A 27,039-nucleotide genomic window follows, 5' to 3' on the forward strand; every position below is an offset into this window, starting at 1 on the left:
GATTGTTTTTCAAAAAATTTATATAAAAAAAAAACTTTTAATTTGAATACAATTTAAATGATAAATTTTTACATAATTATACTTGTAGGGTCCGTTTTTGCAGCCCAAGCCCAAAAAAGTATGGGTCCTTGGCCCATCGAGCCCAAAACAATAAATTTTGTAGAGAGTGGGTGAAAGAGTTAGGCTAATAATGAAAATAACAATATCAAACAGCAATGCTAATGGGAAGATTTGGATTAATGTGTTCTCGGACTAGTATGAATGCTATGTCCGAAGAAGAGCTTTTCATTGATCATTTAGGATTACAATATCTGGAGCTACAGCAATCAAATGTCTCCTTTTTCTCCCCCTCTTTCGGTCCCCTACTATCAGAGGTACCCTTCCCTTATATAGCATTACCTTCTTACATCTCCTCCGTCCACTTGTTCATCATCCAGGCACCCACTTGAGTACATGTCCCATCACCCCACTTTTAGCCTTATGTGAGTGGCGGTAGCTGAGAAAGCACTGTTCAGGGGTCCTATCCACATAAATGCGGCCAGAAAGGTAGGTGCAGTGCATTAAATATTGAAGTATGCCTCCTTGATATTTCTCTGTTGCCGTTATCTTTATGTGTGTCCGAGGTTCCTCTCCCTCTTGACATTTGTCAAATAGATCACTTGAACCTCCCATACTCGTGTTTGATCAAACCTCTTCGGATCCGAGGATGCATGACTACTCGGACATATGAGCATCTCCTCGGATGGTACTCGTGATCATCTCCAGGCGTCCCCCATTGGCGTGGGCTTCCGACTGAAGGCCTCATCTCCTCGGATGAAGAGTGTTCCTCATTCAGGGCCTTGGGCCCAATAAGTTGGGCTGGGTTTTTCTCCCCCACAATACTATTTTTAAATTTTATCCCTTAATTTGAATAAAATTTAAATGATAAAATTTTACATAAATTATATTATTGTTAAATTTTAGATTTTCCACAAATTCATTATTTCTTTTATGGATAGCCATAAATTTACTTCACTTACACATACTCAACATTCATGGGTGAAGAGAACTATGGTTTTTTTTTTTTTAGAAAACATTAACCGACTTGATATGTTTTCGTTTTTCTTTTTCTTATAATAATATACTTGGTAGATATATATTATCCATTAACCGACTTTTTTTTTTAGAAAACATTAACCGACTTGATATGTTTTCATTTTTCTTCTTCTTCTTATAATAATAATAATAATAATAATAATAATAATAATATTATTATTATTATTATTATTATTATTATGTGCTCAATAACTATTTAGATAAGCATTATACAATCTGACCATATCTACAATTTTGTGGCTAACGTGAAAATGAGTTATGTTTAGAAAAAAATGTTGCAATTTGGTAAAGTGATTTTACATAAGTAACTACTTTTAGTGTTTAAATAAAACACTTAAATTCTTTGGATTTCCTCTTAACAAAATGTGACTTTTTTTTTTCTTTGGATTTTTCTATTCACACGCTACTTTTTTTAAGATTTAGTTCAGCTTTACACTTCCACAAATTAGACTAACATTAGACTTTTTGTTCATATCAACTTCTTCAATGTGAAGTGTATATATATCAAATAATTCATAATGAATACTTACCATATGGTTCTTTTTCTCTATTCTTCTACCTACAACCTTGCAGGTATGTATTTGTTTTCTCTATTTTTTTTTCATTAAATTGAATAGGTTTTGTGTATTTTTTGTCTTTTATTTAACCTAATTTTTTAAGTTTTATCCAATTTATATGGTTATGGTTTGAAAATCAATCATTAAATATGCTTAGACATGATTTTTAAAATTATTTTGTGTTTTATGACATGGGTTCTAATGGTAATATGTTGCTTTCATCATCTCAATTTTGATTTAGAGAACAATATTCTTTTTAGCTTATTACTAAGCATGTCTTGATAATTTGATGATAAATTGTTCATAACAATTTGATTTTTATCAATCATTAAATTTTCTAATAAAGAACAATGATAAACAAGAGCAAGAATACATATAGTGTACAAAGAGATACTCAACAATCTCACAAAGATACAAAATTCTCATTAGATCACAATTGGTATGTTACAAAATTAACAATAATTTTTTTATTTAGATGTTATCATTTTATATTTGATAGTTATTATAAAAATACAATTTATTTATTTTGTTATTGTTTATCTTATAAAATATATATTTTATAAGTTTATTAGATTTTTTTTTTTAGATTTTCAGATTTATTAAATAAATATAATATAATTTTTTTCTCCTATAATCTCTAAGTTGATTAAATTCTTAATTTGATTATAATCCAAATTCTTCATATAATCCATCTAATCCTTATTAAATCTTAATTTGATTACTATCCAAATTCTTTATCCAATTCTTATTTTTTACGTGTAGTGTATTATAAAAAAAAAATCAACAAATTTCCTTCTTCTTCTTCTTTTTTTTTTAATAGTTTTTTTAATTACTACACTACACGCTCTAATGCATCTTTAATTGCAGAAATGTTTTTAGATTTTTAAAAAATATATATAATTTTTCTTCTTCTATAATTTCTAAGTTGATAAAATTTTTAATTTGATTACAATCCAAATTCTTCGTCTAATCCATTTAACAAACAAGTTTAAGTTTAAGTAAGACTCTTATTCTATATGTTCTTATCGACTTATTCGGATAAAGTAACAATTTTATTATTAGCCTAATTTAAAAGTTAATTGTTGTTTTTTTTTGTGTGTGGATAAAGCATACAAATTTTGTTTCATGATATTGACAAAAAATAATAATAATAAAAGAATAAATCATCTTATGCATTCTGAAAACAAACAATTTATTGCACTATATTAAGAAGTTACTACTTATATATATATATATATGCATTTCATAATACCTTAGTTTCACACCATATGAATTTATTATATAACTTAAAAGTAAAATATTTAATTATTTTTATCATTTAATCTATTATCTAATTTTAAGTAAATTAATAAAAAAAAACTATTTACATATAAATTTTAATTAAGCCGTGCATCGCACGTGTATAATGCTAGTTTATATATATTTTAAGATTTTCATGAGCTTTGAAAACTCTTGAGCTAGCCAGCTAGGATAGAGATGGTTGAGGTGAGGCGGGCCCAAGCTAAAACCAAGGAGACCCAAGCCTTTTTTTGAAAATTTTACATACTAAAATTTTTTTTTTGGGCCCGGCCTCTTTGCCTTCTACCTGGGTCCGTCCCTATTTTTAATCCAATGCTTGCAGTGTAAGGCTTCTAATGATTGTTAAGGGTATATTTTCCACAACTGGGGGTCTATTATACAATGATTATAGACAAAGACCACATGGTCCAACACCTATCAATAATGAATTTTCGGTCCAACCTATATTTGTACTCCTATTTGCTATGTGGACCAAGCCCATATACGAAAGAAAGAACCCAACAAAAGGGATAATTAGAAGATGTGGATTAGATGGAAAACCAGTCATTTTGTATCGGTGTGGACTCACTAAACAGTCCCCCATTGGGCTTAGAGCAGTGATGAGACTAATGAACCATGCTAGATGCAATGTGCAACACACATTCACTTCTAGTCGAACCAAATGCTACTGAATATATAGCGTTCACACTACACACATCTTTCTCCCAGTAAGAGAGAATCAATCATCAAATAACAAATCTTTGACAAATCCCTTGAGTTACAAAACTCTCCACTTCAATTAGTTTATATTCAAAAACATCAATTAGGAGATTTGTTTTTGATAGATATGATAAAATTTTAACTTGTGTGCATCAACTTGATGATTATTGCTATTTATTATCAAGTTATAACACTAATTAACTTATAGAGTTTGTTTCAATTTATGAGTTGGACTAAATTGAAACCCACCCATCATGTAGGAGATCGGAATAGAGAACTTAGTTAATGCTATTTAATATCTCATGAATTCATCAACAATTGGCTATAATTTTTTTTGTTTGTTTGTAGAAAAGTGTTACATTCACAACATTTTCACAACAAATCATAAATAATAAGTTATTATTGGTTCTAATTTGAAAGTAAAGTGAAGTGATTGATAGCAACCTCAAGCGGTAAAACAACGGCCAGGGACCATATCTAATCTGATGAAGTTGAGTTCACTAGTTCAACACTTTTAACGCCAAAAACTCTGCCTTCTAAAAATTAAGGGGATAGCTAGGCAGCTCTTAGCTTAATTAGAATATTTAAAAATTGTTTTGACTAGACAACTAGCTTTTTCGGAATATTACAACTCGAAAATCTGTAGGTTGGGTAGATAATATTACTGTTTTGGTTATGAGACACCTATTTCATTTTTCCTATAGTTGTCTTTGCTTCTAGAATTCAAATTTACTTAACAGCCATTTAGTTTACCATCTATTAGTTTTCTTGTTAATTTATGGTAATCTTATATGGCTAATTATACCGTTGGGCATCCAAGCCAGCAGTTTCTTTGAAGTGTACCATTAAGTTCCAATGAAAAAACGTGTTTACTTTTATTTTATTTTTGTTGGTACGTAGTCTTCAAATCCACTCATATTAGTTAAAAGATTTTGGGACAAAATTGCAAAATACCCCTTTTGGGCAAACTAAGCAGCGTTTTGCCCTCTTTCTCAAACTAATTAGGGAAATGCTCCTCTTTTGAAAATCGAGTTTCTCAAAATCGATTTAGGCCCTATAGCGGCGATTTTAAAGAGCATATAGTAACGTTTTCAGGACCTATAGTGGCATTTTGTATCTTGATTTATATAAAATCGAGTTATAGGTAAAAAAAAATAAAAAAAATTGCTTATAACTCGATTTATTGGAAGTCGAGTTACAAAACGTCATTATAGGTCCTGAAAACGTCACTATAGGTCTTTAAAAACGCCGCTATAGGGCTCCAGAATTTTTTTTTTTTTAATAACTCAATTGTGAGAAAATCGAGTTTCAAAAGGGGGGCATTTTCCTAATTAGTTTGAGAAAGAGGGCAAAACGCTGCTTAGTTTTCCCAAAAGGGGCATTTTGCAATTTTGTCCAAAGATTTTTCTCCTTTTCTTTTTATTTTTTTTTTCTTTTTCGGTACATACAGACAAGACTCGAACGCGATACAAAATTGATAAAGATAATTCAGGATTTGAAGGGAAATGTGCATGGTATAATCCGACATAGAGCGTAGAATGGAGCCTTTGGAGAATTTGATAATTAGTACAACAGAGGAACCTAATGTGTTCATAGCAATATGTCGAGGTTTTTTTGGGACAGGACGGGGCAGGTAAAATTATAGTTGGAGCAACTATACTACAATAACACTTTGGTTTGGTTAGATTATGAATCTGAGTTGGTGTAAATTTCATTCTAATTTACATTTGTTTCTCCGTTCACAGGACAGGACATACATACTAGGAAGTTTGGAAAAAAGGAGGGAGAAGAGGTCATATAATTATAAAGGCTTGCGATCGAAGAGGTCATAAATATAATTCACAGCCACTTTCTTTATACTAGAAATTGAATTTCTCTGTTGTAGTAGACGTACTGACTACTACTGAATGAAAGAAACAATGATAGATTTTAAAGTATACATGTATAATTATTATTAAAATGAAGCAGACCTACCTACTTTTCAATCTGTGTTGTTGAATTCATTGACACAGATTTTGGATGACATATTAATTTACATGACATCGGATTTGGGAACGAGCTAGCTGCAAGAGAAAGAATTAAAGCCACCGGTCCGCCTAATATATTACGGAAGTGGAAATGAATCCTTTCCTTGCTCGCTCTCTAATTAAGGAAGTGCGATACTCGATCGGCTGGGAGGAGCCAGCTTCAAGAGAAGAGAAGGAGAGGATCGGAGGGTTTGTTTGGCTTAATTAATTAAGAACAAAGTTTTTCTCCAAACTAATTTGGAGAGAAACTCTTCAAACTTCTAATATATTTCTTTTTGGGGTGTGAATTTTGAAAATCTAACTATTGAACTTTATATTCCTTATGTTCTTAACATGTCTATCAAATTTCGTTTAAACCGGATATTATTTACTATTTGATCAATTAACTTATTTTTAGATTACAAAAACTTGAAATTATAACATTTGTTTGATGACAAAGCAATTGATTTTTGATTTTCTTAAAATTTTGTAAGCATTAAGTATGTAATAAGAACATGCAATTTAACGGTTAGATTTTCAAAATTCATACTCAATATAAATATATATGATAAATTTGTAAGGCTTCTCTCCAAACTAATTTGGAAAAAAATTTTGTTCATTAATTAATGTACTATGTACATACGAGTTAGTTTTCAGATGGAGCAAGCAAATTGGCATGGAATCATATTAATTGGTATTATACATCCAGATGGGTTAGAGGCTCACAGTCATGAGTAATTCTTAGGTACTTTCGGAGCACAGAGAATGATACTCTCTCCTCTCACATTCATGGTGGGTCCACTCATTAAATTCATGGTAGAGTCCACCATAAATATGAGAAAAAAAAGCACAATTTCACTATACTCCAAGACTATCTAAAAATTTTCCCAGAGTCAGCCGTATAATTTGCCTTTGCAAGCTCCTAGCTCCTGCAGGCGCAGGGTACGTACGTACGTACGTACATGATTGATGACTCATGCAGGGCAGTTTCAGTTTCGACGCACAGCCACAGATCGACCACTTTGTTGCTCCACTGATCATGTCATGCGCAACTATATGTTAATTAAATGATTTTCAGGTCATTTGGCTTCATCGATCGCTTCAACACATTAATTAATTAATTAATTCCTGATGATGATATGATATAGCTAGCCTATATATAATCCCTTTTGTTTTTGCTTTTGCACCAACTCTTTAATTGTACCACTGTTTTAATTTGTGAACTTTCAACAATCAAAGTGCTTCGATTGGCTTCTGTATCTAACAATTAATATTGGAGCCTCAAAATATTTTCTGGGCAGCCATTTGGAAACTGAAAGTGATTGCTGGTAAAGTTTAAAAACCTTTGTATGGAGGAAGGCTTGCTCTGAAGCTTTACCGACCAAGGTTAATTGAAATATTTTTTTACGAATCGAGCGCAATCTTAATTTGCTCAAGAGTCCCACAAGTACAATTCTACATGCCTTATGGGAAATGTGAAAAAATCAGACGTGTTTGGCAGCAAGAGTACTGTTGAATTGACACTGAGGGAAAAGTCTAATAAGCTCTATGGCCTGGTTAGCAGTAGCAGACGCCAACAACTGGAGCTATTTGCCGTTACACTGTGGTCCTTGTGGAACCAAAAAAATAAGTGCATGTTGAAAATTTAATATGATATGATTTTTTTCTCTTTTATTTATTTATTTTTTTTATATTTGAAATTTCATATTATAGCATCTTTTTTTTTTTTTTTTGAGAAGCGATATTATAGCATCTATTAATAAAAATTTATTATGGATGTATTTTTGTAAGGAACTAAAAATATATATTCTACCATTGAATATTTATTATGATGGTATTTGTGTGTGTGTATATATATATATATATGTGGGTTCAAGTTACACCTGGTGTAACTCAAATTCTTGTTAATGTTAATATTCTAATTGATCTCATTTATTGAAAGGGACAAAATACCTTGGAATGTCTTAAGTGACTGAACGGACCGAATATGGTCCGCTTACGCCCGAATAAACGGATCCATCATTTGCACGGGCCTCCAATGGACGGACCTGAAATGAACGGGCCGTATGTAGACAGAGTGAAAGATGGTAGGCTAGTTGTCCATGGGTCTGCTGGGCCCCTGATGGGGGATATTTTGACCCACTCTCACAAGGGCCCAAATAGAGTCCTTGCGCTAGTAGGACTCCGGAAATCTTATATATTTGGTAAAGATCTTCTGCATAAGGAGGAGATTTATTTCATCACGTTTAGGATTCTACAAGGAGAGTCCTATAAGGAAAAGACTTCTGCGCCAAGAAAAGGATGTCAACCTCAAGCCACTATAAAAGCCCCAATACCCTCATAAACCGAGGTACGCATAATTAAACCCTCTCTAGCACTCTAGAGTTGTGAAAATACTTTCTGACTTAACTTTCGGAGGGTGTTTGACCGGCACCACACCGGTGTCCTTCGAAAGGTTCTCTTTTGTTTCGTGCAGGTTAGTATACGAGCGAAAGGAGCATCGCGCAACTCATTGGTGAATTTTCCTGATTCATCAGTTGACGCCGTCTGTGGGAAATCGAGTAATTAAGCCATACTATCGTTTCCCGGACTAAAAGGTTGCATGGTACTCACTCGCTCAATGGCAACTACTAATGACGTGCAAGGAGAAGAACCACCCACGACTGCCCTCGAGAGACAAGTTCGGACCCTCAGTACAGCCGTGGAGCGTCTCACCAAACAGAACCTCGACTTGGAAGAACAGCTGCGCCAGAAGAATACAACACTAAATAACCGGCCAGAAGATCAGGAAGGGACTAGCGCTCCAAACAGGAATCAGGAGAGACCTTGAGGGCAGCCACGCCCCGAGCAGGCCGGAGAGGCAGCACGTGAACATGCCATCCCTCACGGATGCAACTCCACCACATATTGCCGCCGAGATGCAGGCAATGAAGGAGCAGATGAAGGTCATGATGAACGCCCTCAAGGGGCGAGTCTCCAGTGACCTTGACGATCTGGTCAATCGTACCGACTCACCCTTCACCGCAGCCGTGAACTCCTTCCCCCTACCCCACAAGTTTCGTATGCCGAATATAGATAGCTATAACGGGGTGAAGGATCCACTGGATCACCTGGAAACATTCAAAACCCTGATGCATCTACAGGGGGTACCGGACGAAATCATGTGCAGGGCCTTCCCAACAACACTGAAGGGTTCCGTGAGGATCTGGTTCAGTCGGCTGACACCGAACTCCATCAGCACTTTCAAAGAACTAAGTGCTCAGTTCACCTCACATTTCATAGGGGGACACAGGTACAAGAAGTCCACAGCGTGTTTGATGAGCATCCGGCAGAGAGAAGATGAGACGCTAAGATCTTACATAACCCGCTTCAATAAGGAGGCACTCTCAATTGATGAAGCCGACGACAAGATACTGGTGGCAGCTTTCACGAACGGATTGCGGAAGGGCAAGTTTTTATTCTCACTATACAAAAACGACCCCAAAACCATGTCAGAGGTACTCTACAGGGCAACCAAGTACATGAACATGGAAGACGCGCTGCTTGCACGGGAAGAAAGGCCCAAGAAGAGGGAGCGCCAAGTGGACATGCGCTAGGACCAAGGGCAGAAAAGACTAAGGACAGGAGACAGAAGGGACGAAAGACGCCCTAAGCCCCCGAACGGGAGGTTCACAAGTTTCACCCCCCTGAACGCCCCGATTGACCAAGTCTTGATGCAAATCAAAGACGAGGAGACGCTAACATTCACGGGAAAACTAAAGAGCGACCCAAGCAAACGGTCGCGAGACAAATATTGTCGTTTCCACCGAGATCATGGCCACGACACGGCCGAATGCTATGACCTAAAGCAGCAGATTGAAGCCCTCATTAGACAAGGGAAGTTGCAGAAGTTCGTCAACAAAGAGAAAACGGATCATAATCGCCAAGAGACAGCCCCCCGACGGGATAACAAGCATCCGAGACCCCCCATCGGAGACATAAGGATGATAGTAGGGGGAACCGCATCTACCGGTTCTTCCAAAAAGGCTCGAAAGACGTACCTCAGATTGGTCCTGAACGTCCACATGACGGGCTCAAGGCACAATACCACACGGACGGAGAGCCCTATTATAGGATTCATCGAAGAAGACGCAAGGAGACTCCATCATCCGCATGACGATGCGCTGGTCGTCAGTATACGCGTGGGGGACTACAACGTCCACCGAGTGCTAATCGACAACGGCAGCTCAGCAGACATTCTATACTATCTAGCATTCCAGCAAATGGGGATAGACAGAGCACGATTGATGCCGGCGAGCGCTCCCCTTGTCGGCTTCGGAGGGGCCAGGGTATTCCCAATAGGTTCCATCACACTCCCGGTAACGGTGGGTGATTACCCACAAGAACTCACTAGGAATGTAATGTTCCTCGTGGTAGACTGCTCCTCCACTTACAACGGTATTCTCGGACGACCCACACTTAACTCATGGAAAGCAGCAACATCCACATACCACCTAATGATCAAATTCCCAATGGACTATGGGATTGGAGTATTGCGGGGGAATCAGGCAACCGCCCGAGAGTGCTACATTGCCATGCTAGAAATGGAAGATCACCATCAGGCAATGAGCATAGAAGAACAGCGGACGGTCGCAGAACCAGCTGAAGAGCTGGAGGTAGTGGTACTCAACGAGTCCAGACCGGAGCGAACAACCAGAATTGGAACATTGGCCTGCCAACCCGTGTGCCAGGCCCTCATAACACTCCTCAGAAGGAACCAAGACATCTTTGCATGGAACCATGAAGACATGCCCGGGATCGATCCCTCTGTCATAGTCCACAAGCTGAACGTGAACCCTTCAACCCCCCTAGTCTGGCAGAAAAAGCGAGAATGGTTGGCGAACGTGGTCATGGTCAAGAAAGCTAGTGGGAAGTGGCGGATGTGCATTGACTTCACGGACCTTAACAAAGCATGCCCAAAGGATAGTTACCCCTTCCCGCGGATAGATGCACTAGTCGACTCCACGGCCAGACACCAGCTCTTAAGTTTTATGGATGCTTTCTCGGGCTATAACCAGATCAAAATGGAGGAACCCGATCAGGAGAAAACGTCCTTCGTCACTAGCCAAGGCCTCTTTTGCTATAGGGTGATGCCGTTCGGACTCAAGAACGCTGGGGCAATATACCAAAGATTAATGGACAAGATGTTCACACACCAGATTGGGAGAAACGTACAAGTCTACGTTGACGACATGCTGGTCAAGAGCCAGTTCAAAAAAGATCATCTGAGCCACCTCTAGGAGACATTCGATACCCTACGGTCATACAACATGAAGCTGAATCCGGACAAGTGTGCATTCGGGGTGACGGCAGGAAAATTCTTGGGCTTTATGGTGTCCCAAAGAGGAATAGAGATCAATCCAGAGAAAGTACGGGCCATCATGGAGCTTGAACCACTAAGGACAACAAAGGAGGTGCAGAGCTTGAACGGCAGAGTTGCCGCCTTGAACAGGTTCGTCTCGAAGGCAACAGACAGGTGCTTACCGTTCTTCCGCGTCCTGAAGAAATCATTCGAGTGGACGGAGGAGTGCCAGAAGGCATTTGAGGATCTAAAGAAATACCTTTCCTCGCCACCTTTGCTCAGCCCATCCAAGCCGGGGGAAGATCTCTACTTATACCTAGCCGCTTCACAGGTGGCAGTAAGCGCGGCCCTGGTAAGGGAAGAAGAAGGGACGCAGCGGCCCGTCTATTTCGTAAGCAGGAGGTTCCGGGGGGCTGAAGAAAGATACCCCCACATGGAGAAGCTAGCCTTCGCGCTGATAACCGCAGCTCGAAAACTGAAACCATACTTTCAAGCTCACAGCATCATCGTCCTAACAAATCAGCCCCTAAAAAGGGCAATAAGCAGCCCCGAAGCAGCCGGACGAATGGCCCTGTGGGCGATAGAGCTGAGCGAGTTTGACATACACTACCGTCCACGAACCGCAATAAAGGGCCAAGCTGTAGCTGACTTCATCGCCGAATATACGCAAACGGGGCAGCAGGAGCCACAAGCTCTCAGACTCTGGAACATCCATACGGATGGATCATCAAACAGGCTAGCTGGGGGCGCCGGGGTGGTAATTCAAACCCCTGACGGAGACACGATCGAGTGCATGATCCGATTGGACTTCCCGACGACCAACAATGAGGCCGAGTATGAGGCATTGTTGGCAGGATTAGACCTGGCGAAAGCAGCAGGCGCCGAGGCCATGGTTGTACATTGCGACTCTCAGGTGGTAGTCAGTCAGATTGGTGGCACCTATGAATGCAGGGGGGAAAAATGAAGAAATACTTGGAAGAAGTCAGAAGACGGACCGACTCCCTCCAGGTCACATTCGTCCAGATCCCAAGAGAGGAGAATGAATGTGCTGACCGGCTCGCAAAAGCCGCCTCCGCAGTGGCCATGACGACCCCCGACTGGGTGTTGTCGTTCATCCAGAACTCCTCAATCATTAACAGTGAGACGGAAGTGCAGGAAGTAAATCCAGAATACGATTGGACCACACCCCTAATGGCCTACCTGAAGGAAGGCACGCTCCCAGACAACAAGGACGCAGCCAGGAAGTTGAAAGTCCGGGCTTCGCGGTTTATAATAATCAATGACGTCTTATACAAAAGAGGATTCTCACGACCATATCTGAGGTGTTTGGGTCACGAGGAAGCGGACTATGTAATGAGAGAGGTCCATGAAGGCATCTGCGGAAACCATTCGGGGGCGCGGTCTCTGGTACACAAACTGATCCGGGCGGGATACTATTGGCCCACAATGCAGAAGGACGCACAAACCTATGTCAAGATCTGCGACAAATGTCAAAGGTTTGGTAACCTAATCAGGCAACCAACCGAAGAGCTGACACCCATGACGGCCCTTTGGCCGTTCGCCCAATGGGGACTAGACATCATGGGCCCTTTCCCGACGGCCGCGCGACAGCTGAAATTCCTGGTGGTAGGGATCGACTACTTCACTAAGTGGGTCGAAGCGGAAGCTCTAGCAACTATCACGGAGAAAAACGTCAGAGGTTTCGTATGGAGGAATATCATATGCAGATTCGGGATACCAAGGGTCCTCATCTCCGACAATGGGAAACAGTTCGACAACAAGGCATTCCGAGATTTTTGCTCGGAGTTAGGCATCAGGAATCACTACTCATCGCCCGCACATCCACAGGCGAATGGCCAAGTTGAAGTCATGAACCAGTCCCTGCTCAAAATCATCAAAACCCGGCTCGAGGGGGCAAAAGGTATATGGCCCGACGAGTTACCAAGTGTCTTATGGGCATATCGCACGACGGCAAGAACGCCCACAGGAGAAACACCATTCAGGCTGACATACGGGAGCGAGGCTGTCATTCCAGCAGAAATAGGTCTTACAACCTATCGAGTGGAAAGCTACGAGGGAGGCAAGAACGAAAAGGCTTTGCGGCTACAGCTAGACCTAGTTGACGAAGTCCGGACTACAGCTGAACAAAGGATAGCTCGATACCAAAACCTCATGGCAAAATACTACAACTCCAAAGTCAGACGCAGAGACTTCCAGATCGGAGACCTCGTGCTTCGGAAGGTAATGGGAGCAACTAAAGATCCCTCGCAAGGAAAACTCGGCCCCAACTGGGAAGGACCTTACAAGATCTCATCTTGGCAGAGGAAGGGAACCTACCACCTCGAAACCATGGACGGGCGGAAATTGCAACACCCGTGGAATACTGAGCACCTACGGAGGTACTACCAATAGATGCAAGGTGAAGAGGCATCCACCCCTTGCAAACATTCCAGCTCATTTCTAAAGTTTTCAGTAGTTTTTGTTTTGAACAATTATTTTTACTTTTCTATGCTTTTACTTTGAACGAACCTCTCTACTAGTGCCTTTTTAAGCCCAAAGGGGCAGGCACCATTTTCCTATAAAGACTACTTTCAGGCAACAAGATTTTTCCTGCCTAGTCTGTTTAACTCAATATCACAAGTTCCAAAGGCCGTCCACCAAATGGACGGATCATCCCAAGTGGATAAAAAACCAGTCCATATGGACGGACCAATAAGGCCGTCCACAAAATGGACGGATCATCCCAAGAGGATGAAATCTCAAGTCCATATAATGGACGGACCAATAAGACTGTCCACAAAATGGACGGATCATCCCAAGAGGATGAAAACTTAAGTCCATATAATGGACGAGCCAATAAGACTGTCCACAAAATGGACGGATCATCCAAAGAGGATGAAAACTTTTAAGTCCATATAATGGAGGGACTAATAAGGCTGTCCACAAAATAGACGGATCATCCCAAGAGGATGAAAACTGAAGTCCATATAATGGACGGACCAATTAGGCTGCCCACCAGGTGGACGGATCACCTTAAAAGGATGAGAGCCTAAGTCCAGATAATAGGCGAACTAATCAAATTATCCCCGAAATGAGCGGACCATCTCATGAGGATAAAAACCTTTAGGCCGAGTAGTGGATGGACCAGTAGCGTCGTCCATAAGCGGACAGGTCAACCCAAATAGATGGATACTGCTAAGTCCGTGTAATGAGCGAACCCAGGATAACGTCCACTAGTTGGACGGACCTCACAAAGGAAACTAAGTAAGATACCCGACGGACTGGTACAAAAAACAGTATACCTAACGGGTGGATTCAAATTATGCCTAACGAGCATGTTCAATAAACAATCTACCCAACAGATGGATTCAAATTATACATGACGGACATGTTCGAGCCATTCAAAAGCAAATAGTATTTCCAAGTCACGCAAATCATCCAAAGGGATGACGGCCCATGGTTAAGCAAGTCATGAAAGGAGGTACCACGATAAGTAGGACGGAGCTCACTTAAGCATGAAAATGCGTTGAAAATAAAAACATGCATTCCACAAAGATAAAACAGAAGGTCAACGGACCCAGCGTAAAATAAACATACTGAACGGTCAATGTATATACAAAACCCATAAACATAACGGGTGTTAAAAATTGTTCCACACTTGCAAAAAAAAAAAAAAAAAAAAACTAAGTTATTACAAATTAAGATAATGCAGCTCCGTCTCCCTCTTCGGCTGGACGGTCCCCAACATCTTTAGCCTTGCTGTCCGCAGCAGTATGATCCATTGGAGCTTCGCGGACATCCTCATCAAAGAGAGCATCAGTATCCTCCGTCTGACGGGCTGGGCAGTGGACGGCTCGGGGCAGAGACGGTGACGGTGGATAAGTCCAACTCCGGGTACAACCTCCTCACCTGACGGAGTGCATCGTCGAACCCGTCGTTATAAACTAGACTCAGCTCCGCAATAACGTCGTCGGAGTCACAGTACTCGCGTACGGCGTCCTCCTTTGCCTGACGGGCTTCATTGTCTTTGTCCACCAAGTCTTTTTTCAGACTTTCCACCAGCTGAACGGCCTCATCCCGGGCCGTCTCGGCCATCCTCAGTTTCTTTCCTGAGTGACCTTCCAGGCCTTCAGGTCAAGCAGCTCCCCCCGTCATCTTGGCCTTCTCACGAAGTCGGCCAATGGTCGTCTCGTGGTTGAGACACCATCCCATGAGGCCTTTCATCATGATCATAGACTGAGGACGACAAAAATAAGGTTAGCAAAATATAAGTCAAAGATTGATGAACGGATGGACTATGGACGACGGAACATTACCTGGGCAATGCTGAAGAGGCCCGTCTCCCCCATCGCCTCCGTCGAGTGATTCCCAAGATCCTCGTAGTCGTCGGTGGTAATGTATCGACGACAACTTTTCCAAGGCATACTTGGAATCCTCGCGGAGTAAGACGGGTGGTTTTTTCTGCTCGCCTGGCTGACCCGTCATGAGCCCCTTGCCCTTACCGTGCTTAGACTGGGTAACTGACTTACTCCCCTCAGCCATCAAGCCGAGGACCGGGTCCAAAGGGACCTTGGGCTGCTTGGGTGGACGGTCGCTTTTCATAGGCAACTTCCGCTTTAGAGATGGTTTACTGGAGCCCGTCCCCATGGCGTCTGTCCCAGCCTGTTTGTTCTTCGCAGCTCGAAGTCTTATGGCTGCTCGTCTCTTTGCGTCCTCCATCTCTGAAAAAGGATGACGGACTAAGGAACAACAAAAAAAAAAAGAAGAAAAAAAAGGGCCATGAGGGTAGACGGACTTACGCAGACGGGTCTGTTTCTCGTATTTTAAAGCCATTGGGGTGGGCTCGGGACCGTCACAATACCAGTAAATAGTATTGAGGTTGACGAGCTTGGCCCACGTCCTCTCTTCTGGTGTAGTCTTTGAAAAAATTCTCTCGAGGAAACTGAATTCCTCAAGTGTAATTTGAGGACGCCGTCGAACTGCACCATAAAAGACGGAGATCAGAAACATTACAAATTACTAAAATGTACGGAGTGATTTATGACGGACCATACCAGATGAGTTTAAAATGCCCCAAATTGTGTCGACGGGCATGAAGTCCGTCTCCCCGGATGACTCATCCAATCATCTCCTTCCATAAAGAAGTAACGGCTCTTCCAATCCCTATTTGAGTCCGGGGTCTCATAAATGACTTTCAGAACGGGACTTCTAGGGACAAAGCTGTACATACCTCTCGACTTGTCTATTTCGTCCGGACGGTAGCAATGAGGAACTCTCTTATTGTAAGCCTCCTTGCTCCGTCCGACATGGCTCCGTACAGGACCTCCATGGCGATAAAGACTCTCCAGGCGTTGGGGGACACCTGGCTGACGGATATGCCTAGGTAGCTTAAGAGTTCGCGGTGTAGCGAACTCAATGGGAACCTCAACCCAGCCTTAAGCACTTGCTCGTACACGCCCACTCCGTCCACTCCTTCGTAATAACATTTTTCTGACATATAAGGTAGACGGAGTGGGATGTGGTCAGGAATTTGGTAGCGGTCCCTCAGTGTATTGAAGTGACCCTCCTTGATGGTCGACGTAAAAGCATGGACCGTCCACTCTGGGGGCAAGATGAACTCCCTAAGTCCATCAACCCCCACGACGGACCTCACTAGTTGCTCTTCTTCGTCTGATACCTCTTGGACTTCGATCATCTCCAGGCCCTCATGTGTTGAGGACGAGGAAGATGATGACGGACTACTCTCGCTCGGGACGTCGTGGTCTTTGGGACCTGACAGGTATACCCCTTCGTAATCCGCGCCGTCGGGAACGACCGACTGGTTACTTGACGCACTAGATATGGCCTACATGTAATTACAAAACCTAAGACTCTGACGGGTTGGAAATAACGACGGACACATGAACAAATAAAAGCAAAAGAAAATAGAAAGGACGAATATAAAATAACTCACCAGAAGCTTGGAGAAAGATGTGACGGGCGACGGATGCGTGAGTGAACGGATTATGCTCTGACAGACGTGACGGACTCGCTCTGACAATCTCTTCTAGCAACAAGTGGGGAAAATGAGGGGCGGAGGACTGATATTTATACTGGGAGTGCACGGAAGACGAAGCGACGCCTCGTTCCAAAACAACAGCCACTGACAGGATGACACTTGGCACAACACATTAATGCATCAGCTCCTGATCCAGCAATGTACGGATGAAAACTTTACGGACATAAGTGTTCTATATGACTAACCGTGTTTTAGATCCGTCACCCCATGGGTCCGTTCATTTTTGTTGACGGACCCATCGGGTGAGGGGGCAACTGAAAGGGACAAAATACCTTGGAATGCCTTAGGTGACTGAACGGACCGAATATGGTCCGCTTACGCCCGAATAAACGGATCCATCATTTGCACGGGCCTCCAATGGACGGACCTGACATGAACGGGCCGTATATAGACGGAGTGAAAGATGGTGGGCTAGTTGTCCATGGGCCTGTTGGGCCCCTGATGGGGGATATATTGACCCACTCTCACAAGGGCCCAAATAGAGTCCTTGCGCTAGTAGGACTCCGGAAATCTTATATATTTGGTAAAGATCTTCCGCATAAGGGGGAGATTTATTTCATCACGTTTAGGATTCTACAAGGAGAGTCCTATAAGGAAAAGACTTCTGCGCCAAGAAAAGGATGTCAACCTCAAGCCACTATAAAAGCCCCAATACCCTCACAAACCAAGGTACGCATAATTAAACCCTCTCTAGCACTCTAGAGTTGTGAAAATACTTTCTGACTTAACCTTCGGAGGGTGTTTGGCCGGCACCACACCGGTGTCCTTCGAAAGGTTCTCTTTTGTTTCGTGCAGGTTAGTATACGAGTGAAAGGAGCATCGCGCAACTCATTGGTGAATTTTCTTGATTCATCAGTAAACAAGTTTATGGGCTAGTGACTAAATACGGGTTTGAACTATATTTACCTGTTGGAAAGGCTTTCATTGACGTGTATGCTAAATGCGGACGCATGGAAGATGCCTGCCAATTTTTCATGAACATGCCAAGCAAGAATGTAGTTTCATGGACTTCTTTGATTGTGGGTTATGGAAAACATGGCTTGGGATGGGAAGCGCTTAAGGCATTTGACGAAATGGAAAGGAAGGGCATTGTCCCAAACAAGACTACATTATTGGGAACCTTATATGCATGTAGTCATGCTGGATTAGTTCAAAAAGGGTGGGTGAATTTCAACACCATGGTACATAAATATTCTATCACACCCGTGATGGAGCATTACACATGCATGGTGGATTTACTTGCACGAGCTGGGCATCTTACGGAGGCTTATAATTTTGTGGAGGGGATGCCAATTACGCTGGAGGCAAAGCTTCTAACAGCACTTTTTAGTTCATGTTGTTCTCACATGAATGTAGAGCTAGCAAAGACTGTTGGACAGAGATTAATTGAATTGGAACCTGAAGAAGCAGGAGCCTATATGTTGTTGTCCAACTTCTTTGGAATTATTGGGGACTTGGAAGATGTAGCAAATGTAAGAAAATTGATGTCAAAGAGGGAAATAAGAAAAACAAAGACATTTACATGGATTGAGATAGATAGAAAAGTCCATAGCTTTGAATCAGGAGATGGGTCTCATCCCCTTAACAAAGAGATATACAATTACTTGAGAAATCTTGTTAAGAAGATGAAGAATAGTGGATATGTGCCAAACACAACACAAGCATGGTTATGCAAAATGTGGATGATCACACAAAGGAAGAAATGGTTCTTAGTCGTAGTGAGAAATTGGCCATTACTCTTGGCTTGATTATCACGCCCCCAAGAACACGTATCATGATAGTTAAGAAGGGAGATTGTCGCGAGAGATTCTAGCCGATTTCATCATTTCAATAATGGATCATGCTCTTGTGGAGATCATTGGTGAGAGGTATGGGTGGATCTTTGCCATGAATGACAGCTTCACGTTTACAATAAAATTAAACGAATCTCTCTCACGTGTAAACTAAAGAAATCGTCTTCAATAAAATAATTAAAACTATCCCCCCACCCAAAAAAGCCCCTCTATTTATTTATAGGACAATCTGCCTGTCCCGCTTCTGAAAACAAAAAAAAAATAGTAAAAGTAAAACGACAAAAAATTATTTTTCTTATTACTGCTTCCAAAAAACTAACAAGTCCATGGAGGTAGCCGAGCATTTGAGTTCATGAATTCTACTTTTACATATATGCCTCAACAAAAGGTTCCTACCCAGTGGGGTTTTCATTTTTCAATAGTACAAAAAGTCGGCTGACGCGTCTGATTCGATCCTCCCATCTTTTATTTATTTATTTATTCTATTCATGAGTCATGATCATAGTTTTGATCTCCTAGCTTCTAACAAAGGAAACAATTTTGGGTTCCAAATTTTCCGTACAATTCATCCATGACCAGTTCGCCGATCCCGGTGGACCTCTTTGTGTCGAAAAAACATCCAGGCCTTACAGGTGGCGATCTCGGGTTCGCCGATGCCTCTGGTAATGTTATTTTCAGAGTCAACCGTCAATCCTCGCCTAAAAATAAGAGGCTAGTCCTCGATTCCACGGGAAATCCCCTAATCTCCATCTACCGTTACCGCGTGAGTCTCCCTCTCTCTCTCTTTCTTTTTCTTTTTCTTTTTTTTTTAATTTCTGTTCTGCGTTTAATTTGCAATGCCCACCAATTGTTTGAAACAATGTCTAAACCAACATGTTTTTATTTTCCATTTTTGTTGATAAGCTAAAACTATGAAAGCATTGATAATGTATACTCCGAATTATTGAAATTTGAAGGTCATTGAAAATTTTTGTAGTTTAGAATGCTCGTTGCACATGTTTGAATTAGAAAATTCTCAAATAACTCTATAATTAAGGAGGCTTATATGTGATTGAATTTCTAATTTTGGATATGGGTTTTGATTGGTTTAATGGATGATGTTGTAGAATGGATCGTGGCAAGGCTTCAAGGGTGAAGACGATCAAAAGCAGTGTATATTCAGAGTGCAGAGGACGGTGAACAAGCTCACCAGAACAGAGTTAGAGGTATTTCTTGTTGGTGAGAATGGGGAAGACTCAGCCTCTAAGTTAAAAGTGAAAGGTTGTCCTTTCCAGAAGTCCTGCACTATCTACAGAGGCAATGACATTGTGGCTCAGGTACAAATAATTGATAAATGTTGCTAGCATTGAAAACTGAAGCCTCAATGAATCAGATTTTGCTTTGCATTCTTTGGAATTTACTGAAAATTGCAACAAAGATATATTGTTTTAACTTTTAAGCCTGATCAGTAAGTTTGCGGCCCCATAATTTGTTATTTACCGGAAGTTTAAGTACATGTTTGGCGTGTTTGATTTGTGAATAGACAAGAAATTATTGAAGATTTGTTGCAACAGCATACATTGGATAACTGGACAAAGCAATATGTGCTTGGTGTACATTTAATAGCATTGCTCAACAAACTGCTTAATTAGCTACTCTTCGATAGGATACATGATTTTTGCTTTATGTTCTGAGCTTTTAAAACATGCTTTTCTTTTGTGGCCTTCTGTATCTTGTTGAGCTCTCAACTTGAACAATTGAACTACATTACTCTTTCTGGGGAAGTTATATGTATAGGTCACAGAATGACATGATTATCGGGTCTTGTTCATCTCTCAATAGATTCATCTAATTTTTCATGCACGAATTTTTTTTTTTTTTTTTTGGTTCATATTTATCATGGATTATCTCATGCTTCTTCATCTTGTCATTCCTTAAAATTATGTCTCATAGATTTGTCAAGAGCCACTAGCTGCTGCAATGTAAATGTTGTAGATTGGTTATATTTTTTTTTTTTTCCCGCTTAATTTTATAATTACAATTTTATTCACTGTAGGTTTTAACATAAGGTCTCACTCTTCTGTTTTGATGCAGACTAGCCTCATGTACAAGCTGCGGCAGCTTTATGCTAAAAGGAATAAATTTCGACTAACCATATTTCCTGGATCTAATGATCATGCGTTGGTTGCGGCATTGGTTGTAATATTTCTAGATTGAAGATAATAGAATAGAGAAAAAAAATTTTAATTTTGATAATTAAAGAAAAAGGGGATTTTTCTTATTCTTTTTTTTTTTTTTTGGACAAAAAAGAAAAGGAGGATTTAACATGTACATTTACACGTTATCACTCCACACAAATACGTCTATGCATAGAGATTAAGGCGCAAATGCATTTTTAATCCTTACATTTTGCACTTTTTTCATTTTGGTCTCTACATTTTATTTTTATCATTTTTAGTCCCTAAACCAATTAATGTCTGACATTTAGTCTATTTCGTCACCCAACTAATAGCAAAAGCTGACATGGCTGACAGTGGAATAAAAAAAAAAAAATATAATCACACAGAATATAATGCCACGTCAGCATATAAATTTAAAAAATTAATTTATTAATTTTAACTAAATAAATAAAAAAACAGAATTAAAACCCAAAAATCACTAAAATTAAGATCTAAAAAGTATCTTGAACAAAGTTAAAAAAACAAAATTTTCGGAAAATTTTCTTTTTCATTAGAATATTTGGAAAAACATGTTTTTTCCCCAATCTTTGGTTGGAAACATGTTCAGACTATCTCTTTCTTCCAATTCCATTTCCAATTATAATGCCTAACTAAAACCAAACAAATCCTTATAAACCAATTTCTCTTCTCCACTTATCAAAAAAAAAAAAAAAAATTATCTTCTCCTCTCTCTGAGCTATTCCACAGTTCCCATCAAATCTCTCTAAACCTCTATCTCTAGCTCTCGATCTCGCTCTCTCGATAAGGGTGATGACAATCTTAAGTTTCTCCATGACAAGACCATTCTTGAGTCGACGCTCGAGCTTGACTCCCAAGTTCGACCACAGCTTTGCTGGGTGCGAGCTGAGACCAAGTCGAAGTGAGGCAACCGTTTAGGGATCTAACTTTCTCTTTGTCTAAACCCGACTCTCTCTCTCTCTCTTTTGATTGTTTGATAAGTGTTGTGGTGGTGGGTTTGATCGGTGGAGGCGGTGGCTGGATTTTTCTGTGTTTGGGTAGAAAGAAAATTTTTGGGTTTGGGATTTGGATGAAAAGAAAATTTCTATGTTTGTGTTTAAGTTTGTTGGTTGGGTTTGTGTTTGTGTTTGTGTTTGTTGGCTGGGTTTGATCGGTGGAGGTGGTGACTGGATTTTTCTGTGTTTGGGTAGAGAGAAAATTTGTAAGTTTGGGTTCGGGTGGAAAGAAAATTATGTGTTTAAGCTTGTTGGCTGGGTTTGTGTTTATGTTTGTTTGTTAATGAGAGTTATTTTAGTGTTTAGTTTGAAAGAAAATCTTGATTTTATGGGGAAAATGTTGATGATTGTTCAAGAAAAATTTATGAGTATGGTTGGGTTTGTTGTTATTATGAGTCGAATTGGTTGGGTTTGTGTGCGTGTGTTGTTTTATAAGAAAATTTATGGTTTTGGGTGGAAAGAAAATGTTATGATGCATCGGCTTTTTAGATGTAAATTTTTTTAGTGTTTGGTTTGAAAAAAATTTTAGGGAAAGATGTTGAATGCCTAGATATTTTTTGTGTTCTTGAGTTCTTTGATATGGTTTCGAGTTCTTGTGATCTTCATGTTCTTCCCAAAAACTAATGAGTTTTTTTTTTTTTTTTTTTTTTTTAACTTTCTTTAATATTTGTTTTTAATTTAATTAATTAATGNTTACGATTCTAGTGTTTAAACTTAAATCCAATCATGCCTGTAGTCCTCGGACCAGATGATTTGGGTTAGTTAACACTCAGTTACGATTCTAGTGTTTAAACTTAAATCCAATCATGCCTGTAGTCCTCGGACCAGATGATTTGGGTTAGTTAACACTCAGTTTACGATTCTAGTGTTTAAACTTAAATCCAATCATGCCTGTAGTCCTCGGACCAGATGATTTGGGTTAGTTAACACTCAGTTACGATTCTAGTGTTTAAACTTAAATCCAATCATGCCTGTGGCCCTCGGACCATGTGATAAAGGTTGGTTAGCACTCGAATACAGTCGAACCCATAATCCTTTAATCAAACGACAGGTTAGTCAATACGCCCCCACGCGCAGCTGTCAACACTGGGTTTTAGTGTTAAGTGTTAAGATTCCTGGTTGCTTTTAAACTGATATCTTCCCCGTTATGATTAATCCGAAACCGATGGGTAATAACTTATGTTTTACTTGCAAAGACATGCGGAACTTGCGTATACACTTATTCTAATCATTACTCATCAATGACTCTTATTCGGCCTGTCTTTTTCGATTTTAGTTTTTGTTACTCATACCACCAATACAATGCAGCAGTCAAATTATTTACTTTGTTATTGTGTCACAATTGCAATGTATGATTGTATGAGCAGCAATAGCAAATAATAAAGCATGTATCAAAGACATCAAAGATAAATAGGGGGCCATTCCATTTAAGAAAGAATACGTACTTAAATCAACAAAACAAGAAAGGAAAAACTACAATATCTTAAACAGAGAACAAAAAGCGCAAATGCAAAATAAAAACCCTATATATCTACTCTTTCACGGGGGGAGGCACGGGGTCAGCAGCCTGGCCTTTTCCTTTGGCTGGATCAGCTGGCTTATCTTCGGCGCCTGGCTGACCAGTTTCCTCGCCTGCATTGAGGGTGGACAAAGGAGCCTGGTCGGTCTGACTTGGCCGAGAAGCCTCAGGAGGCGGGGGAGCAGAGGAATCGTCCACGGGGATCTCTTGGATATCAGGAACATAGTAGATGCTCCCAGGTAACCTCAGGGAAGAGTCCGAGGGCACCCCAGCTGCATCCAAGGCTTTTCCCAAGTTTGGTCGCAGTACTCGCGACAAAGTGAGGCAAGCTGTTCAGTGAGTTGCCGCGCTGTCTCTTCTGCCCCCAGCTGGTACGCTGCCTTCTTCTCGGTTTCAATTGACTCCTTGGCCAATTGAACCTGTTGTTCAGCTGCTTTGGCGTTCCCTCTAGCCTTCTGCAGTTCAGCCCTGAGGCCTTTTACCAGCTCTCGTTCGGTCGTTAAATTGACCTCCGCGGCATTCAGCTGCTTCCGCTGCTCCTCGGCTTGTTTTTCAGCATTTTTAAGCCCAGCATCAAGGCTCTTATTCTGGGAGATCACCTCTTTGAGCTCCTCAGACACCTTAGAATGCTCCTCTTTCAGCCTCCCAAGGGATGCCTCCGCCTCAAGCCAGGACTGGTTTGCTGCTTGGGCCTTGACCCAGGAGTCCTTGCTCAAGCCCTCAGCCACGTAGACTTGCTGAGTGACCTGCACGACAACACTTTCAATGTTAAAAAGAGAAGCGAAGCCAATTAGAATAAAACTTAAACTCGTAAGTGGCGCACTCACCATGGCTAAGTCCCTCTTAAGAGACATGAAGAGCTCCTGCGGATTGAAGCGCCTGTAGGACTCCATGTCGTGGGGGAGGAGGAGTGGTTGCTGCAAGGCTTCGGCGACATAGCCTGCCCTCCCTCCGTCATAATTCCTGAGGGAGGTATCCCACAGGATTGGAGCGCCATCCAGCTCCAATCTGGGGACCAGATTCGCGGTCCTCCCCCTCGGCGGACATCTGCCACGAAAGCGTCTTCTCGGCTTTCGGTAGACGGGCCCTGTATGCTCGATTGTCCACCACCTTCTGCTGCTTAGCCCCCTTGTCGGGCGGCGCTTGTTTTTCTCCGACCTCAGAGTGGTGTCTCTTCTTCTTCAAGTCTGGATTGGGCTTCAGACTTGGGTCAGGAACATGCGCAGACACTGGAGGCAGCTTCACTACTGCTGACGTTCCAGCACCCTTCTGCTCGGGCTTTTTCCCCCTGCCCTTCATCAAACTCCTCAGGTCCATATTGTCGTCCGAGGAGCTTTCAGAGAGAGTAGCTAACAGGTTAAGGCGAATGCCTGAGCGCCTGTCGGTATCCTCCTCGGCGTCCGAAACCTCTATCACACGAACGTCTCCTGAACCCTCACCCTCAAACTGGAATCTATCTATCTGCTCCTCTAGCGAAGAGGTGGAAGAGCCGACCCCTTCGACTTCAGCCGCCTGTACGAGAGGGACTTGCTGGAGTGGTTGGACGAGAGGGGGTATAGCTTGAGGGCGTGGATGTGGTACGGGTTCTAGATCATACGGCGCCAAAAAACCCTTCCAACCAACGTCAATACGAGCAAGGCGATGGTCCCCTTGAACAATTGCGTTGCCGACCGGTTGGTAACCCTTTGGATATCCTGTGTAGCCCAGAATCAGGGGAGCTGATCGGAGCTGTCCGTCTTCGCTCACAAAAATCTCAGATCTCAACAGGAAATTCAGGGCGGCGACGTTCGTAAGGCTTAGCCGAGGAGATACGTGGTTTTTATCTGTTTCAAGGCACAGCAAAGCTATGTTAGGAATTCAAAAACAGTATCACAAAAAGAACCAAAAACAATTAGAAGACAAGGACTCTAGGCCTATGGTTAGTGTGCCTAAATCTAACATGGCCCACCTGGCTTTCCGCGCTTGGTTGGGCAGTGATGGCCGTCATGCCATGCACCCGAGACGATCACATAGTCGTCTTTCATCCCCTTGTTAGATTTAGGGAGGCAAGAAATGAGCCTGACCACGTCCGACCGGGATTTTAAGTAGTACCCCGCGTCTTGCTGGCTGTGGCATTCGTACAGATGTACTACATCGAGCCAGGTGAGGCCCAATCCTAGGTGGAAGTTAAGGTGTTCAATGGCCCCTAGAATCCTAAACATGTTGGGCGCGCACTGCCAGGGAGTGATCCTATGGTTTCGGAGATAGCTAGTGGTAATAGGACCCATGGGGATGGTCATCCCCCCTTCTTTGAAGGCGATAAGGGGAATAACTACCTCTCCCGTCTCCCGGTCTGTTAGAATCTTTTCTGGGGGGCAATACCTCACACCCACGTTGGGAGGTATGTGGTACGTGGCCCTAAATGCTTCTAAGTGCTCAGGGGTATCCACCATGTACTCGAGTTTTCCCATGGTGCTTAAATGAAACTGTTGGCCGAAGAGAAAATTAGACGGTTTGGTGAACGATGACTCACCGGGACTAAATCGGAGAGAAGATTTCAGGCTTGTAGGAGGGTTCTTGGTGGCTCTGAGGAAGCCTGAAAGCAGCGATTGGGAGTTTTGGACGGAGCGATGCGTCTGTTCTCTCTGGAGCGTTTGAAGATTCGCAAAGTGAAGAAGAAATAATGACCTCTGAAGCTTTATACGGGGTCAAACGAAGGGTCAGGAGCGCTCCCGCCCAAATTTCGAAGAAAAACCCCAGCCGTTGGATCATTCAATCACCGTTGGATAGGAAGGACGAAGCGCCACCTGGTGCAATTAATGAAGCGCCTGGGGAATAAGGAAACCGCAGTCACATTAATGAAGCGACAGTGCCTATACTTATGCACGTGCCAATTCAAATTTGCCTGTTTACAAGCTTTGCTCCAGGGCAGGTCAAAATCCTACTTTTTCTCTTCGGATGCGTACGAAAAACTACAATTTTGAGGGGCTAATGTGGGGGGAGAAAAACCCAGCCCAACTTATTGGGCCCGAGGCCCTGAATGAGGAACACTCTTCATCCGAGGAGATAAGGCCTTCAGTCGGAAGCCCACGCCAATGGGGGACGCCTGGGGATGAGCACGTATACCATCCGAGGAGATACTCATATGTCCGAGTAGTCATGCGTCCTCGGATCCGAAGAGGTTTGATCAAACACGAGTATGGGAGGTTCAAGTGATCTATTTGACAAGTGTCAAGAGGGAGAAGGACCTCGGACACACATAGAGATAACGACAACAGAGAAATATCAAGGAGGCATACTTCAACCACCGCATTTAATGCACTGCACCTACCTTCCTGGCCGCATTTATGTGGATAGGACCCCTGAACAGTGCTTTCTCAGCTACCGCCACTCGCATAAGGCTAAAAGTGGGGTGATGGGACATGTACTCAAGTGGGTGCCTGGATGACGAACAAATGGACGGAGGAGATGTAAGAAGGCAATGCTATATAAGGGAAGGGTACCTCTGATAGAGGGGGATC

At 41.7% G+C, this 27,039-nt stretch overlaps 2 protein-coding genes and 1 pseudogene across 2 annotated transcripts; all 3 read left to right on the plus strand.

Moving 5' to 3' along the window:
• The first annotated feature begins 8,529 nt into the window (after window positions 1-8,529).
• On the plus strand, window positions 8,530-9,252 carry LOC136070437 (uncharacterized). The gene has a single exon (XM_065780406.1). It carries the CDS (start codon window positions 8,530-8,532, stop codon window positions 9,250-9,252), a length of 723 nt encoding a protein of 240 aa, XP_065636478.1.
• A 7,475-nt stretch (window positions 9,253-16,727) lies between these two features.
• On the plus strand, window positions 16,728-18,981 carry LOC112000460 (pentatricopeptide repeat-containing protein At3g26782, mitochondrial-like; annotated as a pseudogene).
• A 161-nt stretch (window positions 18,982-19,142) lies between these two features.
• On the plus strand, window positions 19,143-21,250 carry LOC112000476 (protein LURP-one-related 7). Its single transcript, XM_024032615.2, has 3 exons — window positions 19,143-19,611; window positions 19,955-20,164; window positions 20,922-21,250. Exons 1-3 carry the CDS (start codon window positions 19,420-19,422, stop codon window positions 21,042-21,044), a joined length of 525 nt encoding a protein of 174 aa, XP_023888383.1. The 5' UTR covers window positions 19,143-19,419; the 3' UTR covers window positions 21,045-21,250.
• The last annotated feature ends 5,789 nt before the right edge of the window (window positions 21,251-27,039 follow it).

This window comes from Quercus suber, unplaced genomic scaffold (assembly GCF_002906115.3).
Source record: "Quercus suber isolate HL8 unplaced genomic scaffold, Cork oak 2.0 scaffold_234, whole genome shotgun sequence".
Classification (NCBI taxonomy): Eukaryota; Viridiplantae; Streptophyta; class Magnoliopsida; order Fagales; family Fagaceae; genus Quercus; species Quercus suber.

Excerpts from the sequence above, each read along its gene's own strand:
- LOC136070437 (XM_065780406.1), top strand. The coding sequence starts at position 8,530 with ATGCCATCCCTCACGGATGCAACTCCACCACATATTGCCGCCGAGATG.
- LOC112000476 (XM_024032615.2), top strand. The coding sequence starts at position 19,420 with ATGACCAGTTCGCCGATCCCGGTGGACCTCTTTGTGTCGAAAAAACAT. Across the intron at positions 19,612-19,954 it reads TCTCCATCTACCGTTACCGC|AATGGATCGTGGCAAGGCTT; the intron begins GTGAGTCTCCCT and ends ATGATGTTGTAG. Across the intron at positions 20,165-20,921 it reads GCAATGACATTGTGGCTCAG|ACTAGCCTCATGTACAAGCT; the intron begins GTACAAATAATT and ends GTTTTGATGCAG.